Source organism: Synchiropus splendidus, chromosome 5 (genome assembly GCF_027744825.2).
Source record: "Synchiropus splendidus isolate RoL2022-P1 chromosome 5, RoL_Sspl_1.0, whole genome shotgun sequence".
In the NCBI taxonomy this organism is placed as follows: Eukaryota; Metazoa; Chordata; class Actinopteri; order Syngnathiformes; family Callionymidae; genus Synchiropus; species Synchiropus splendidus.
Genome location: NC_071338.1, coordinates 9,326,778 through 9,344,984, shown reverse-complemented (window position 1 = coordinate 9,344,984; position 18,207 = coordinate 9,326,778). Strand labels below are relative to the sequence as shown.

Sequence of the window (18,207 nt, the reverse complement as noted above, 5' to 3'; positions counted from 1 at the left end):
TATGAGACACATGACCTTTAGGATCGATGATTGTTTTGGGATCAGCCCGAGGCTCTACTGGCGAATGAGAAGCCTATGATTATTCACAAGAACACAGGTGTTAACTTAAATCAAGTCAAATCACAGAGCAGAATAGATATATTAACATCACGTCTTTTAATGTGCAAGTGTTATTAAAAAAAAAGAAACCCACACTACCAAACAACAGTGCCACCCCGCGGTTTAGCATGAGAACAATTTGCAGGACCCGTTTAAAAAGATTCATCTATTTATTTGAGCGTGTTATAAAATGTACAGTCGATATCCACTGTTTTCCTGTAAATGTTTTATTTTCTACCAAAAATGTATATTTAATAGATTTACACAAAATTACGTAAACACCAGAAAACATGCCTAGAAAGATTTTTTTAAACAGACAAATCTCCAATTTTAATAGAAACGGCGTATCAACAGATGCAAATGCGCTTAAATAAACATTCATTTTCACCACTAGATGGCACTCTCTGCACTATGAACAAAGCCTCAGGGGAGCGCGTTAATAAACCATCGCATCATTTTTAAAACAAGAGCGCCACCTACTGAACTCGGAAAATGAAGACTCAACCCCAATCCGTCTGCTTAAATTGAAGCCATTTTGTTGCATTGAAAAAAAACCGAAACTGTTGGAAGTCGTTTTTATCTTACGCCAAACTTTGTCCTGAGCCAATGCTGCGCAGCTTTTGGCGCCATGTCAAGTGGCCGTAGGTGGGACGGTCAAGGCAGTTATTATATGAGACAACTGACCGCTGAATACTGGCCAGTCTGCTCAAGCAACAGTGGCTTCAGCAGATGCAGTGAGTGCGTTTACATGATTCTCATGGTTACAGGAGCCAATCCACTGGCAGTAGTCATTTCTAGTAGGGACCCAATCTTTATTGACATAATAACACAGTAGCTCATTGGGCTACCGGCCCGAACAATCTTTAGAGCTTAAACAAAAGTGCAAACTGTAACTTAAAAAATATACAAGTATATCTGAATTGGGAACAGAGAATGAGATCGACAAATGGTGTTGCTTGAACTTTTCCTATTGGTCGGCCCTTCTTTGTCCTTGCGGCCAATGGAAGCCAAGTAATAACAAGCATATGATATAGGATGTTTAAGACTAAGACACTCAAATGACCCCCGGATGGACTTGTATAAACTCCACAGTTCATTCAGGGGGTCTCTGTACTGCAGCAGAGGCAGCCTAAGTTTTGCTTCTGGATCGAGGAGGACCTGACCAGTGGGAAGAACCATGACAATAGATGCAGCCTGCACAGTTTTATTGCACTCTGATTCATCCCAATTCTTCTTATTCTAGCAAGTCTGAGAAGTTTCTTAGTTGTGGGCAAGTCACCCCTCCAGGTAAAGAGGCAAAAGAAAGACCAGAACATTCTCAGGATCTCATCTCGACGCGCACCTCTTTGTGACATTGACCCATCGACCACCCTTTCCTTCTCTGTAATGTGTCGCTTTTGAAGTGAAAACACACTTGTGCAATCATAGGCTCTGGAACATGAAGGCTCATTGTTATTCAGTAAATTATTCAAAACAATCCATTGTTCTTTCTTCCTGTAATTAAAGTGTATGTTTTCGTCTCACATTAATATTAGCTTAAGCATCAGTGCTATTTCCGAACTGCTTCCTTAACATAGCGAAATGTGAAATAATCATAGTTTCTCAGTAAAATTCCCCTTTAATTTCCATTCATCATATTGATCTCCTTATCTGCCAGCGTCAGAGGTTGGATCCCAGCTACCTCAGAGGAGAGGCTCTCTGCTGCTGTAGGCTGAAGCATCATGAGTTTTTTACTGAAGAGCAAAAGCCACTTTGCTTTTCAAAGAACAAACATTAAACTGTGAGACTTTTGCCACAACAGAGAGACACACACAGCTAACATTCACAGCTCGGGAAGAGTCGCTTCTCGGATGAGTACATTGTTCAAAGTCCTCTCATCGGAACCGATCCGCTCCCTCATTTTATTGTCCTAAAAAAGGTATCTAGCAGTATTCCTCCCCCTGAGCATCGGGCAGGTCATTCAGGTCCAGGAAGATGGAGGTGTTGGAGAGTTTGCGGCCGTTGGACGAGAGGTCGAGCAGCTCCTCGGCCGTGCTCGGTACCGAGCTGATGTACATGTCCCACACCTGCTCCGGAGAGTCCAGCTCCAGCAGCTTCTGCTTGATCTTTAGGTTCTTCTCTATGTTCCGTCTCTTGTGCTTGAACTCCAGGATGGTTTTGGTGTAGCGGTTAATGGTGGTGACTGACGACGCCATGCAGGCCGTGAAGGAGCACCAGGCTAAACTGAGGATGAAACAGGAAACATTCAAGCAATGTCTGAATTATAACACCTTCATTTCATTAGGTTTTGTTTGTGAAGCACACTAGATGGTGCTGCATGATCTTTGGATTGACCAATTTCATGAAACCATGCAGCATTTTTGGTCCAAAGCGCCTCCGACTAAGCCCCAAACTCTGCTTCATGTAGCTTCAGCAGCCTATTACCGGTACAAAGCTCTCCTATAGTACAGTAATAACGCACAACATATTAAACACATTCATTTTCATGGGAAACAAACAACCAAATAAATGAATAAAAATGAATCATCTGAAAAAGCAATTTACTTTGTAGTTTCTGTTCTAATACTATACACTTTTTTCAAGGTGTACAGACAAAAAAAAAAGGTATATAAACAGAAAAATATGCGTGTCTTCACAGTCATTGAAATTCACTACTCACATGTACGACCAGCTGTAGTCCCACGTCTGAGGTTTCCAGTCCTCCGGGCCCAGACTGACGGTCAGCTGGAAGGCTGTGGTGAACATCATGTGGGCCACCATCCCCAGCAGACCTGCAGAGACGAGGAGCCCGTGAATGTGATTTCAATTTCACACCACTGGATGGCAGTGTTACATCTGTGTGGCGTCAGATGCATCAGATGAAAAGACGCTTGTAACGAGGAGAACTCCTGGGATGAGACACATCTTTTCATTCTGAGGTTGATGAAAACATGTGACAATGAACAGCAGGATGCACCGGTGATGGAGTAAAAGTCAACACTGACACTCCACAGAGAGAACAATTGTTCAGTGAGAAAGTAACAGCTTGGAGGATGAATGTGCTTATTTTTTCCAACAAAGAGGGTTAGATATTTTGTCAGCAATAGTGAGGAAGAAGAAAGGGTTTGATTCAGTTCTTCATTATTTGGCAAGCACGGAAAAATTCCCATAGATCGTTCATTCGTTCACTCACTTATTCATTCTTTCATTCCCCGCTGAGATCAAGGGAGTCTACACTGAACAAGTGCAATGGAAAAATCACTTTGGAGAAAGGTAAAGTGAAAGCGCTGGATGGAGCGACTGCCTTTGGACTGGGCTCACCCCACGTCCCAACCTTTTTGGATCAATTCAGAGGCGTGCTTCTACTCTGGGCCTGTTTAATGTTAACTATTCGTCATGTACACACTGAGTTGCACACCACCACGGCAACATGATCCAGACCATCGCATCAACACACAAAATTAATAAGTGACCTCCCCTCAATCACAAAAACTAATAGATGAATGAATAAATAGCGGTTTTGACAAGCACACTTTTGCTTGTCATGGTTGCAGGCCGGACAGTTTGATGCCTTCCTTATGTCATGTCTGCAGTTAAATCTGAAGTTAAATCTTTACCACGAACATTACAGATGGGCCTTCACTGCCAAGAAATCACATGTAATAACCACAATTCTGCCACAGCGACAAGCAATAATCTCAACCAAAAACACTCAGAAGTCATCTACATAGGAGAAAACATAATTGTGGTCATCTGGAGCAGATCACGCTTTGACACCATTCCTCCAGACAGCCAACACGGGTCACAATACGACCATGGACAGCGTCATGTGATCATATTCACTCACCAAGTGAAATGAATTCCATTAATATGAATGTGAAGTAGATTTGTAGAACACTCATAACACTTTTCAGGATCATTTTGATCCTGTTTAAAAGTGTCAGTGTGATCTCAAGGTGAGATTACAATGGTATACATCCGACTTTTGGGGACCATTTAAGGGTCCCCAAAAGTTTGCAGACTCACTGTCAGAGTAAACATATCCAACAATATAGGCTTTTATTGGTGATGCATGCTGCCATCTAAATGTAGCAAACATAATTATCCTGCCTGAGATACCTTTTGACTTTCCTCATTTTTTTGTCTAAGTCCTGCTCAAAGATTGCTGTGATTGGTCACTTCAAAGCAAAGTACACTTCCTGAAGTCCTAACCAATGACAAGCGGGGTGATCCGTCACAAGTTCTTCAGAACAGTAACACTTTCATACTGGTGTGGACTTAACAGAAACTTTTTACTTAGAATCAAGAGGAATATATGATACCAAATTGTTATATCCATATCAAAAATACAAAATATATCTCCATGTTTCGATCCATAAGTCGTTGGGTTTGATCGAAAGGTGAAGGTCTTGTGGGTTCCCCACTGGTCTGGTTTAAACAGAATCCAAATCACCTGTGACCTACAGGGGTACTTGGGTAACATGTGTTATCCCTCCAATGCAAAAACTGCACAACCCTCACTTGTCTTCCCCTGCACTAGCAACATACCAACACTTCAATTCCCATCTGATCCCTGTCAGAGCTCATGTTTATTCCTGCTGTTATCCCACTTGGGGTATTACCATAATGCTATTCAGACCAAGGACGGCTTTGTGTCAGGATGAGTGTTACACTGTGGGCTCTAATTCTTGAATAAAAGAAAAAAAAAGTAAGCTCATTCTGCTCACGGAAGGTCGTGATATTCTCAGCAAGTGTCAGAACAGGTTGTTTATTTTTAGGTGCCAAAGTACTCAACAAGGACGCTCCGAATCATTGAGAGAAAGGCATTGAAGTCGACCAGAGGGATAATTTGACCTCACACGATTAACCTACTTCATTTTCTGTTTAGCTGGAGATAGTGGACCTTTGAGGAGAAGCAGCCGCTCTGTGACGAGCCCGCAATCCTCCGACACAAAATCATATTCTCACACTCGTGAGCAGCGGAGCAACTGAGGGGCCGCACCATGAGATGTCCAAATTTAAGCAGTTTTAGACCAGGTTTTTGAGAAGGAGCTTTGTGGATGTTCAGTTGAATGATCTTCAAATTGCGCCGGCTTCAATCCAAATACTCTAATAAGCCAGTGCATTCAGGAGACTTTGAGCAGGAAGGTAAGGTGAACATGGCAGCAGTACAGTTCTTGTCGTAGCCTTTATATATACACACTTTTCACATCACACTCTGTGGCCTGCATGTTTTTATATTCCGCTGAGTTTTGCAGTCAAATGACCATCTTAAAAGAACGATAATTGTATGAGTGAAAGAACAACATATGAATTAAGACCATGACTAAAACTACCTATGTGTACACAAAGAAGACAAACACTACTGTATATATTAAACAAGCAAATATGGGTTTCTACTTTATGGATCCATTCTTTTGCATGGAAAAGTTTACCGCTGTGAGTAAAAACCCACCATAGATGTGCTGTCTTCACAGTGCGGCTCTTTAAAAGAGGATTTCAAGAGTGGTTTTCATGGCGTGATGCTAAACCTTTGGCATAGACAACAGAGGTTTGCTTGAAATTAATTTAGAATTTAGGCGAGTTCGAAATGAATTTGGCACAGTTCACATTGTCTGACAGGTGATGTGTGGTGCACCCACACGCTGCTTGCCACAGCTCTGCATCCTCAAGACATTCCCTTTGATATCTCTGCCAACATTTGGCAGGAAACTTTTCTCCTCAGCCTTTTGTGCCAGCAGCTATCTCCATACAGTTTGGAAGCATTAGGAAGACAAGAACAACCTGGGCAGCCGGTATATTTGGTGATGACTCGGTCTTTCATTAAAAAGCAATTGAAAAACAACCAGGATCGCTAGACATAGAGCGCTCAGGCAAGTCAGACTACTAACAAATAAAGTTGTTAATCTGTCATCCAGACTGTGAGACAATCTCCCCAAAATCAACTTTAGACCTTGTAAAATGTCAGCCGAGCATGGCAATAGAAAAACCTGTTGCTCTCTTATTACTTTCTTTATTTCAGAGGGATGTTAGTGTCTGGTGGACCAGACGGTGGAAGGCTCCTTCAATATAGAGCCCATTAAAAGGACGATAAAATCTGTCTTCTAATCAGGTGTTTTACTGGGCAGCTATACAACTGCTTGCAGTTCCTCCCTGTTTCAAAATCTCCACGCCAAAATTGAATTAATGAAATGAAGTTTTAAGTTTTACATAGTGTCTCCTTGAAGTTTCAAACTATTTAGCTGCAGAATGCAGCTTTTCTTCTACAGAGTGAGTCAGCAGTTTCGCACTTTCATTATGTTTAAGAGAAAAATGCCGAGCCTCAGTTCAAATGTGCAGAGTAACAGACGCTTGGCAACTTAAGAGTGATTTTACTAGCACAATTAGCAAGCATTCACCAGTCCACCATTTTTGTTTTTGGCGATGGGAAACTATCATATCATCGCATGTCGATGCAACAGAAATACTGAAAAACTGAAATCAGGAAATCAAAGCATAAACAGATCATTCTAACAATGTTTAAAAAAAAAAGTGACATTTTATTATGAAATTTAAATGGCAAAACAAATGGACGTCATGACAAGAAGGGATGTTCTGAAAACAAAAGCAATGAGAGCAAAAATCAGGGAAAGATCAGGTTTTGTGGAGTTCAATGTAGAAAAGCAGCAAAAAATAAACGTACAAAAATATATAAATAAATAATAGATTTTTTTTTTGAGTATGGTTGCCTGAATGAAAGAGATAGAGGTTAAAAATACTGTGTTATGAAGTACAAGAGAGGAGGAAAATTATCAATCATTCCTTCAAAACAATGAACCTTTATTCTTGGTTGTGTACAAAATCAATGTTGGACTTTTACAATGTTTTATTATTATTATTTAAATTCTATTTTCCTCTTTGGTCTTGCACTCAACACTGATGACGGTTGAGATCAGTACTGCGCCCCATGGATTCATACTTCCACTCAATTCTGATTTTGCTTTCCTGAGTGAATCGCACAATGTATGGAGTTTCTGAAACTATTGTTCGGACTGAATTACATTCAACTTGTTTGAAAAAGTAATAAAACACTTCAGAGGGCTGTTACTTTGGGAAATATGCAATTTGGGTTGGAAAACAATTTTACAATCTTATTCTGCACTGCTGCGATAAGCATGCATATCCACAATATGGCACAATAAGGGTTGTGTTGCTGTTGTGGCTCTGCCGTCTGAGATATACAGTATTAGTCACTCAGCCTTGACTCATCATAACAGGCCTGATCGTACCTTCCTTTCACATCTGTCAAACTCACCTTCAGCTTTCCACAGCTACGTGGTGATTGACAGGTGGTTTGCAGCCCTGACCTATATGAACCCCAAATGACTAGTAATATTATGATAATACCAAAGAGGCAGTGGAGCCCGTCTTCGGCAGGTAATCGGGTAATTACAATCATCTGCATAATTTATTATTATTGGTTCATCTTCCCCACAGTTGATGTGGGGTGGTGGATTTCATATGAATGTTTTGTTGGAATTGATCATGTGTATTCAGTTGGTCATTGTGCTGAAACAAAGAGGCATTACAATACAGTTCCATGAAGTCACGCTAACACAACCAGAACTTGAACCATTTCACGCAAACAACTTTCAATCAAAGTGTGTTGGAAGCTATGTATAATAGTGTGGGAAGGACGAGAGCGATCATCAGGATTCAAGTTCAAGGTCCAAGATCTCAGAAATAGACATATTCCCTCGCTCCTTCCACGAGGTCAGGTCGAATGGCCAAGGCTTGGATAACAAAAAATTATTTACGGCTCTGCCAAGGGGATGGTGGTGAGCAGAGCTGTTGTCGGTTCAAGGGCTCTTGGACAACACTCTAGAACATAGTCACGTTGTTGTGACACAACAGAATACAAAACACTGTTTGGTTTCGCTTTTGACTGTTACAAGTTTGTGAACTTAATGAACCTATTATTTATTATTTATAGTATTAGTTACACTCTGAGGGTGAGAGTCTTACCTTAGAATCATTGTCATTGTTGATTCAACTGAGGATTCAGCTAGTCTGTATTTGCATGAACTTACCAAGATTGTCGCAATGTTTTGAACATGTGCCCATTTAAAGGGACCCTTTGTGGCCTTTTTTCTGTCTTCAGAAATAGAATCTGAGATACGCAGTTGAGCAGTCAATCGTTCAAGCTACTGTCACATATACATAAACGTCCGCGCCACCGTCAACTCACAAATTCCAAGTTATGCATTGGTGGTTATGTAACCTGATGTAAGATTTCCAAGTTGGAACTACGGAGAATTATCACCACTCTAACAAATCAAAGACGGCCTCCTCAGCAGGAAACACTCTTGAATCAAAAAGCAGAAGAAACAAACACATTTCCTGTTCATCCAGCAGGTGGTCTAGTTCAAACTGAGGGCATTTATCAAGGCGGATGAGTTGCTTTCATGGATGTCACTATATTATTTCAGAACTTGCCACATTTAAGGTAACTGGAACGCAAGATGAAAAAAAAAACACATCTTAAAAACTAAATATTTCACTCCCAGCTTTGATAAAGCAGCATTACAGAATGATGTGTCCAAAATGGTATGATCATTGCAATCAGTTAACTGGGTCACATGCTATTCAGCACCTTTGAAAGACGCCAAACATGAAGTGCACTCTTCATGAACTGTGTGTAGTTGTTGGCAATCTTTTTCAGCACGCTCTGATGCTAACTGTGTGTCATAAAACTGATTGACACCACACAAAATACAGTCCATGAATCTCTTTGCAGTTTTAGGCCTTTCCTTTCCTTCATTGAAACAAAGAAAACAGAAGAAAAAGAAGAAAAAGGTATACAAACAAAAAAGAAATATACTTGAAACTAATGAAAAATAAAATAGACAGAAATGTGCAAAAAATGTCCAACAATGAGCAGTGAAAAATGCATGCACCCGTGAAGTACGAGAGCTGTCTTGATTCTCAGGAAGTTAAGTTGAGGAGCAAGATTGGGGCCAGTAGCTTGTTCAATTTTCAGATTTGCCGGCACCTACCCTGCGCTGGAGGACTACTTTGCATATTTTCAGCCAATAAAAAGTGGCGCGCAAATCGGTGAAGAAAGCAAATTTCTAATAAAAGTGTCTTAATGGAGGTATAAATGTTATGTTTTATCTTTGTTTGAGCCCATTGTAGAATTGTTTGGTGCATCATTTTTGCTACACAAACGATATGCCACTGTTTTCACTCTCTAACCATTTTCAGAGTGTATTCTAAAAGTTAAATTAATTCCAACACCAACAGACGTCATAGCAAATGATGAATGTAGGTTTCCTGTTTGTAAACATATTTTACTGTAAGGCGACACTCCATTGAAACAGCTTCCTCGGAGCTGGGTGCATCATTTCACAGCACGATAGATCAAATGTGAACCACAAAGAACCTGTGCAGACGGCCAGTTGCTAGGCCTGAGGCTCTTTCACGCTGTCCCTCAATCATTCCAGGTGTGTAAGTGGAGTGGTGCAAGTCATTGTTGTAAAGGAGAGTGTGGCACACTTTTGATTTAATGCCCACAGTGTCGCGGAGGGTTCATTTTCACAGAGTGGATTAGAGGGAAGGTCATTGCTAAGTCCTCCATGGAGAGAGGGAGGCTGCCGGAGTGCGGTAAGTCCGCGCTGAAGCTGCCAATGACCTGGATTTGTTGGAAGACAAACGCCGGAGACAATGCAACTCTGGAAATGTATTAGCTCGCCAAAATGAAATCATTAGACTTCCCATCCTTTTTGTTCACGTCTAATCCGCACCACGGTCGCTATCAGTTGATGCCACTCCCGGCTGACTTTGGTCAGCGAGCGACACACGAATAATGAAAGGTTTTGCAAGAAACAGTTCTGTATTCAAGTTGGCCATAATAACAGGGAGGATAAATCGAAAGTTTTTGTTATCGAAGCGTTACAACCCCGAGCAGACACACTGCTTCTTTGCTGCCTACAAGTTGGGAGCAAACAATTTCATCTCTTCATAACAGTTCCCCGTTGCTCAGTGAAGTGTCGGGAGATACACTGTATCAACATCATGATATATAAAAGAGCAGAGACCTCTTTGTCTTTTGGTGTTAATGGCTCACTCATTCTGTCCACTCACACCTTCCAAGGTAGCCACTCTGCCTCGGCATGTTTAAAGTCACAGAAGGAAAGTGGTTTGTTCCCTCATCAAGGGCAGCCAGAGCAGGTGCAGGATCTGTCTCTGGGAACTTGGGATTCACCGCAACACATCTCTCCCAGATGACTGCTTTCCTGCATGCTTTCATTGCTACAGTTGTGGTTCAACGTGTGTTTTCAGGTCTTGATGGAGCAAAAACTGTACTCTTAACTGTAAGTTTTACTGCTGTCTTTATCTTTCTGGTTTTCTCATTGAGGCTTCCACAGCAACTCCTCCACGTCAACCTATCTTGATCATCCTCACTAATCTCCACTATACTCCTCATGTCCTCCGTGTGTGAACCTCATTGGTTGTCTTCTTCCACCTCCTCCACGTTCTCTCCTCACCACATGTCCAGACCATCCGAGTCTGACCACCCATACTGGTTTATAGCCTTGCTCTTTGTAGTCCCTCCCAATGAAACCCTGAGCATCTCCAACTCTGCTTGTTGACTTCCTGTCAGTAAACAAAACACACCATGGCAGGTCTCACTACCCTCCAACTCTTCATCCCTTGACAGCCACTGCACTCTCCTCAGCACCTTGTTCTCTGTCCACCTCTCGCGCACATTTGAACTCCATCAGATTCTTTATATATTTGCAATATTTTAATACTGCCTCGCACACTCTCCTGACACAACCATTCAGCTTGCATTTTGGACAATGGTGTATGCGTTTTGTGTTTAAAATCACATCAGACTACAGACAATAAGGAGAGTCACCAATCTATCCAAGTTGAATATATGTATTTGATTCAAGGGGCTTGAGAATGTTTCACCGCTGAAGCAGTCAGCGACCCACCTGATAGCACTGTGAATATGGCAGCGAAGGCGTTGAGCTTGAGGCCGTCGATAACATTTCCAAACTGACAGACCTCTATCGACATGAGGATGCCCCCGGTGGCCAGCAGGAGGATGTACAGGCACTCTGCAACGATGCACAGCCACAGCACCCCTGAGGAGAAACTTGGTGTTATCTGAGTCGATAGTGGGGGGTGGGGTGGGGCGGATATGCTTGGGTGGATGTTGGAGGGGGTGCAGCCAGTGAGAGATGAAACATATGGGTGAGCAAGGGCGAACGGAGGGTGAGGGAGTAGAGGAGTAGTGTGAGGATGGAAATGGAAGAAGGTAAAGGTGGACCAGTGACCCCCATCATGCATCTCATTAACCTTCACAGTCAGTTGAAGGACATATGATCCATGGAGAGACCAAACCATCCGCAGTTCATGTATGAGTGTACAACCTTCTGGAGGAGATGAGCTTCTCAAGAACTGGAATTCATGACAGATCATTGCTATCATTAAAATAGTGTCAAAATAAAATCATCATAGCAATAAAAACGTTTAAAGTGATTAATAACAATAATGAATCACAGGGCAACTTTTCCGTCCTCGAGGGCGTTGGGATTTGTCTTACATAATGAGAATGATCCAAAAAAACGTGCTTAACTCTAGCTCAGCCTGGAGCGCAGAAAGAACGGCAAAGCCTTCTGACTATACGTTTAACAAAGGCGCAAAATGGCAACGGACGGCATCACAGCATTTTTACCAGCCCCGCTGAAAATATAGAGCCTGATGTAGCCACTGCTTTCAACAAGCAGATGGCAGACACCCAGGCCTTTAGCTGGGGGGGGCGTCTGGGCATCCTGGATACACGCTGAACTGCGTCACATCAAAAAAACGGACCCACAGCTTTTCTCAGCCCGATGTGACCAATCATTTGTGCCTGTTTAATGCGCTATTGGTAGCGTCATCAAACTGATAGCCATGAAAAGGGTTTTTCCACCCAGTAATTTAGCAAAATATGATTGAAATTTACAGATTCTCAACGCAGCTGTAGCCATATTTGTTCAGTGGCGTAATCTCGTGGTTATTGACATCTCGCAAGTCGTGACACTGGTGACATGTAGCAAGTACTTAGCTTGTAGTAAGGGAAAGAATCATTGTAAAAAAATTGTGTTTTTTTTATAATTAATCAGGGTCAGTTGAGCCCAGGAGACCCCTGCATCTGAAAGTGTTATTGTGGATGCAGCTACTGAGTTCATCTCTGTTAATTTTTGTTGTTTGACTCAGATGTTTGTTTTTAGAGAAAGTTATTTTTGTATAAATAGATGTTAACAGCCTTTTTTTTTTTTTTTACAAAGCAAGTTATTCAGTCAGTTTTTGCCATGGCAGAGGGGAACGTGCCGGTGGTGGGGCCAATTCCTGAGTCTGGGGACATGTTGCTCATAACATCAAACACCACGTTCATTGCTTTGAAATGTAGTTATGTCATCCATAACAATAATGTTTTGGTCCCATGTAAAAGAACAAGAGCAACAACACCATCAAAACTAAATCCGAAACGCTCATCAGAGTTGAGCGGGTGCTTTTTGGAAACAAGTCAGCAGGATGCATTTTCCAAAAGAGTCTATGATGTGCTCATTTACACTTGGAAAGAAAACAAGACACTGTGACATTTTTGAATGATGTCAGTGCACTTTGTGAATACCCAAACCACACACAGAGTCAGATCAGACTCTACTTTGTAATTTCCTGTGCAATGTGGACAGACTGCATCCGACCATCAGCAGCGCTGGTGGACGCTGAGATGTGTCATGCTAATAACATAAACGCAGACGGCCTCCCAGAGGTCAGGCTTTACAACTCAACCACTGATTGAAAGTCCAGAATCCAGCATTTCACTGTGGCGTTTTTCTTTAATGAACCAGTTACAGTGTCTGGTGCACACAAACAAACCATCCCACAGGAGTCCCTGATGTTCATGAATGTCACGCAGGTTGGAGCCGGATGTGTAGGATATGGCTGTACACCATTGATCTAGCTGAAAATCACTTTGGACTTGACGGTTAAATAAACCGAGCGGTTAAATTTCCCCGAGCTGTCACTCCAAAAGAGCGCCGGGGTCAAAGATTATGTCGATGGATTCCCTGCACGTCTCATTCGGTAATGACAGCCAGGAATGAGTTTAAGCTTTTTATCTACTCACCTCTTTCGTTGGAAGGGGCGACATAAAGGAAGCTTCTGCAATTTTCACCTGCAAGAAAAAACATTTCAGAATCATAAATGAGATTTAGCATTCACACGTATCATGGGGATTGAGAAGAAAAAAACAAAACAAAAAAAACAGGGTTTTTCACGAGACACGTTTGGATCCACTTCAACTGCAGTAGCTATTTCCTGTGGGAGCAATAGATTGCAGCACAATACTAACATAGCAGTTGTCAGAGAATACACAATGAGCTGAATATAAATAAAAATTTCTGCAAGTTATTAAATAATTATTACTTGCAAACGTCTAGAGGCACAAAACAATCTTATTCCCACTTTTCCTGATTTTCTTTAACACTGGTTCTCAGTGTTGCCTGGTTGTGGGTCCATATTAATTCTTCTTGTTAATGAATCTCATGAAAACTGCATCACATGTAGTTCTACTCTACTCTACTTCCCATTTTTTCCCTTTGCAGTCAGTGTACTGAACTGTAACTAGTTAAGTTCAACCCTCAAACATCACTTTATGGTTGGTGTTTGGAACGTTTGAGTTGGAAATTGTAAACAAAATATTAATAATCTGAGTACTGTAAAATCAACTGTGCATCACTATAAATAAATAAAAAAAAGAATACAACCGTCCTCCAGTACATTGTTCTCCACATCCGATCACAGGTGGCACATTTCATTTGGGTATAGGCTTTGATCCAATCAACCAAACCAAGAGATTTGATAGAGAACTACAATAGCAAGTTGCAAACATAATCTGGAATTTCCTGTTTGTTCCGACCAAGAGCGTGTTAAAGCAGCACTGAAGAATATTTTCACCGATTTTCTTTTTTTGATCCAACCCTTGTTCCTGTGCAATAAACAGTCATGACTCCCTAGCGAGTCTTTCAGCGGTGCTCTTCGCTTCACCGCTTTGCCTGGGAGGTTGGCAGTGGGGTCCTGGCTGTTACCCACCTGACCACCAAACAGATGTCCAGCTGTGGCATTCATTTCCGTCATGGTTGACGTACAGAGACTAAGTTCTCAAGTTTACAGGGAGAGAAAACGAGAAACTGACCGCAGTCTGCGATTACATGCTCAAACAGTGGGGGAGTCAGAAACAAATACTATGAAGTGGTTATGAGCTGCTTGTTTAATTTCATGGTACGATCGCTGTAGTACAAATGTATATCCCCGTCTTATCCACTTCTGCTTTTACGTCACAGGTTAAGTTGGAAGTCATGAACATTAGTTTGTTCAGGAAAACTGATGGGCCACTTTGACCACACCAAGCAGCATCATGCTGAGGTCCCATCCATACCATTCAAGTTCGGGTGTGATTTCAGGCAACATTTTGTCTACACACTTTTTTTCTTTTAATGAAGAGCATTTGTGAGTTTTCCTGAAGTTGGACACAGGCATCAATCATTCTGAACAGGGTTTCCAATTCGATCGAACCACTCTTTTAATTTAAACAAATGAAACTTCAAAAGGAATGTGATGTGGAAACTTCATCGACGAGCTCACTCCTATACATGTTACAAAGTGCCCACCGAACTCCACACCAATGCTTCTCATATCAATTTTGTTGACTGGTCATTTTTTCTTATAAGGTCCAGATAGTCACCAACTTTGTACTTTGACCATCTTAAACCTTTGGGTTGAGTGCATTGTTGTTGCCTAAAACTAAAGCCAATTTTGCTCAGTTTAGCATAGACAGCGTAGGCTGACAATAAATAGTGGGTCACCTATACAGCAACAATGCTAAGAGCTGTTGTATTTTTTACTTTTTTTAAATTGCATTGGATTTTATGCATTTATAGTTATGAAAAAAAATTAATACCAACAATTAGATCATGTAATGCAAATCTAATAAATAAATAAAAACAAGTCTGATGTATCTAAATATTACTGCAGAAAAATGAAGACTGGTTCACAGAGATACTGCAAAATCTTCTCTTCAATAAGACATAAAAAAATTCAGTTTACTTCTACGGAAGGACTCCTGAATAAGATGCCGAAAAAACCGCGTTGGCGGATGTTTTGGGTTAAAGGAAAAGAGATAAAAATAACGCTAGTATAAAGAAGATTAAGAGGGTTGAACTCCCGGTGCGCCACTCCGCGCGCGCAATGTTAAACGCGCGTCCTGAACCGGGGAGCAGAACCGGGACCACCTACCGGTCATGTTGATGTTCTGCTCGCAGGAGAACCAGATCCCGGTGTGGAATTTCCTCATCACGTACTTGTCCTCCCCGGTCTCCCAGATGTACTGCACCAGGCGGGTGTCGTTCAAGTTGGAGCTGTTGAAGCGGATGCAGAAGGACTGCTTGGTGGTCACGGGTCCGGTGCAGAAGGGCTTGACCACTTTCCGGGTCCCCTCGCACCAGTAGCTGGTGGTCAGCGCGGACACGGCCAGAAACAGGGCCAGGAAGTTTAAGGTGAGAGCCAGAGACCCTCTCCGCCGCCGGTCGATCCCCATCGCGGCGTCCGGAGCGAGTGATGGCTCGGAAGTTAATCCCGCCGTGTCGCTCAGAGGATGCGGTGACTGTCCCTCCTCAAACCTTCATCCTGTCCTTCCTCCTCCTCACGCAGCCGCAGCTAATTATCGCACCGAGACTGACCATTCCTGGCTGCGCTCCTCTCACGTCTGTGGCGGCTCCGGCTGAGTCGCCCCTTTTATACTCCCTCCGCGCGCGCGCACACACACACACACAATCATTTCGTCAAGCCGTACAGTTTCATGAAAAAGAACCAATAGAAACTGTACGCGGTTCATTAATTCGACATCCATCAACCACAATTTGTTTCAATCGTAACCGGTGAAATTAAACCTGTCAAACTGCATCCAGATCAATGCTTAAATGCTGGACTGGTTTCGTTTTGGTACAATCTTAAGAGAATAAATGACAATGTGTTGAGCTGAAGAAAATACCTCTGAATCATTAAAAACAAAAGCTGAATGAGATATCTACAAAATACAGCCATTTCTCTTCAGCAGTGGTGTTTGTGCCTGTGTAGTGTGGAAACATACCATCACCATCCTGTGGTGACCTTTTGCTTTTGTGGTGACCTTTTGCCGTGCACCTCAAGTTTGAGGATTAAACGTTCTAAATAACTAAGTCTTTATAACTGGGTTTAAGTTTGGTTCGGGGTCCCTTGCTTTGGATGGTTAGGTTTAGGGGCAGAGGCTGGGGAACGCATCATGGCAATGAGCGGTCCTCACAAACCTGTGCGTGTGTGGGTCACAAGAAAGGTCCAAGGACATTTACAATGGCTTTTAGTCTCAGGAGTCGAGCGGTGGTCTCCATAACAGCCTCCTTTTAGCGCTGGAACACAGTCAGGTCGTCTAGTTCTGCTCTCCAGACAACCTCAGAGATATTTCCCATGTTTGCAGGCGTGTCACTGTCAACAGAGAATCTTGGGCGCTATGCATCTTGTCAGGTTTATTGTATGAAATCAGCATTTCTTATGTACGTTTTGTGCAGATCGGTACAGAATGGAAACATGAAACCATCCAGAGATGGATCACTATTGATCGACAAGATTCCCGCCTACTTAGCCCAGCAGCATCCAATCCCTCTATTCCCCTGGTGGCCCTAACAAGGCCCAGTGATCCGTCTGTTGGCTGAGTGATAAACATTTCCTTTCAGCAGCTACTCCTAACACGGGGTGGGAAGAGGGCGGGTGTTGTGGTGCGGCAACATTGTGTCTTTAAGGTTCTACTGAGCTTAATTAACTCCCACCAAATATGGTTGCGCAAGAGAGACGCTCTTGCAGAAGTGGCACAGTGCTTTCAGGGTCTCTGGTGTGTTGATGAAACACTTCCAGCCCCTCACTCACCAGAAGTGAACACACTTCTCTTCAATAATTTGTCTATGAGGTGTATAAAGTGAGTTGGCTCGGAGGTTAGAGAATGAATGCTCAATGATGTCTTCCAGAGGTGAGGCTCAGGGTCAGCCACTCACAACAAGGACATGGAAACCCTGCCTGGCGCCCAAGTGGCCGTGCATCTCTAGAAAGCAGCAGCACAATGTAAATCAAGCCACTACAGTTGCATGAGTGGAAGTCCCTTGTGTTTTACTGTGGACGACTTCTATCTCGTGAACATGGTCTTTGGGGTATCACTTCTTTTTGTGGCAACAATATTAGCCTGGAGGGAACAAGCTTGTCTGGTGTTATGAAACTGTGTTGGCGGGCTCCGCTTGTTGAAGTTCATGACGGGGGCATCGGATGTGATTCACCAAATTCCGTCTGTCTCCGGTGAGTTGCTCAAGATATTCCCAATTATTTCTGGTGGAATGTTTCACTTCTTTATTGTTGCCAACCAATTCTGCCCCTCCCACCCGGAACACAACCTATCACAAGGAAATGACAAACCAACAGTTATATTTCTCTGAAAAAACATAGTAAATAATAAATGATTAGCATGAAAAACAAACCAAGAAATGAAATTACCCAGAAAAACTGGATTACCTTTCTGTAAAAAGGTTACAAATTTTAAAATATTGAATTAAGAACATCTTTTTCAATAATTAACATTATATGAATTGGAATAATATCAAACACTATATGAAAAAAAGTGCTCATTTTGAAAATATTCAAATTATGAAATTTAATTTTTACAAAAATAAATAACATTCAACCTTTCAATACTGAGATTACTTAAATTAATTTGTTTAATAATTCAATATTTCCATGTTTGAAATGTTAAATTCAACCATTCAATAATCTGATGACAGTGATATACTCCCTTACAGCTTTTTGCAGCCTGTTCTCAATCCTCAAATTGAGTGAATGCACTTTGTCCTGCAACCGCTGACTGGAATGTAAGAATTAAGTTATGGCTTAAGGATAAATAAATGTAGAAATAATTTAAAAAATAAAAATAAAAAACTTCCACTTTTTCCGATGACAGTGTCACACAGGGCTGGTGCCCAGCCACACAGAGTGACAGGTGTGGGCCAAACACGGGGC

At 42.0% G+C, this 18,207-nt stretch overlaps 1 protein-coding gene across 2 annotated transcripts; it reads right to left on the bottom strand.

The window, feature by feature from the left end:
• Positions 1 to 195: 195 nt before the first annotated feature.
• gsg1l2b (gsg1-like 2b) lies at positions 196 to 15,858 on the bottom strand. 2 transcript variants are annotated; one of them, XM_053866645.1, is made up of 5 exons: positions 15,412 to 15,858; positions 13,244 to 13,291; positions 11,058 to 11,210; positions 2,759 to 2,870; positions 196 to 2,322 (listed from the first exon to the last, which is right to left on the bottom strand). In XM_053866645.1, exons 1-5 carry the CDS (start codon positions 15,710 to 15,712, stop codon positions 2,022 to 2,024), a joined length of 915 nt encoding a protein of 304 aa, XP_053722620.1. In that variant the 5' UTR covers positions 15,713 to 15,858; the 3' UTR covers positions 196 to 2,021. The 2 variants fall into 2 exon arrangements, with proteins under 2 accessions (XP_053722620.1, XP_053722621.1); XM_053866646.1 differs by lacking the exon at positions 11,058 to 11,210.
• Between the last annotated feature and the right edge of the window lie 2,349 nt (positions 15,859 to 18,207).

What these genes read in the sequence shown, in the direction of transcription:
- gsg1l2b (XM_053866645.1), bottom strand. Translation starts at nt 15,712, where the DNA reads ATGGGGATCGACCGGCGGCGGAGAGGGTCTCTGGCTCTCACCTTAAAC. An exon ending in CATATTCACAGTGCTATCAG is followed by an intron (nt 2,871 to 11,057) that starts GTGGGTCGCTGA and finishes TCGTCTCTGCAG; the next exon opens with GTCTGCTGGGGATGGTGGCC. An exon ending in GACTACAGCTGGTCGTACAT is followed by an intron (nt 2,323 to 2,758) that starts GTGAGTAGTGAA and finishes TTTCATCCTCAG; the next exon opens with TTTAGCCTGGTGCTCCTTCA.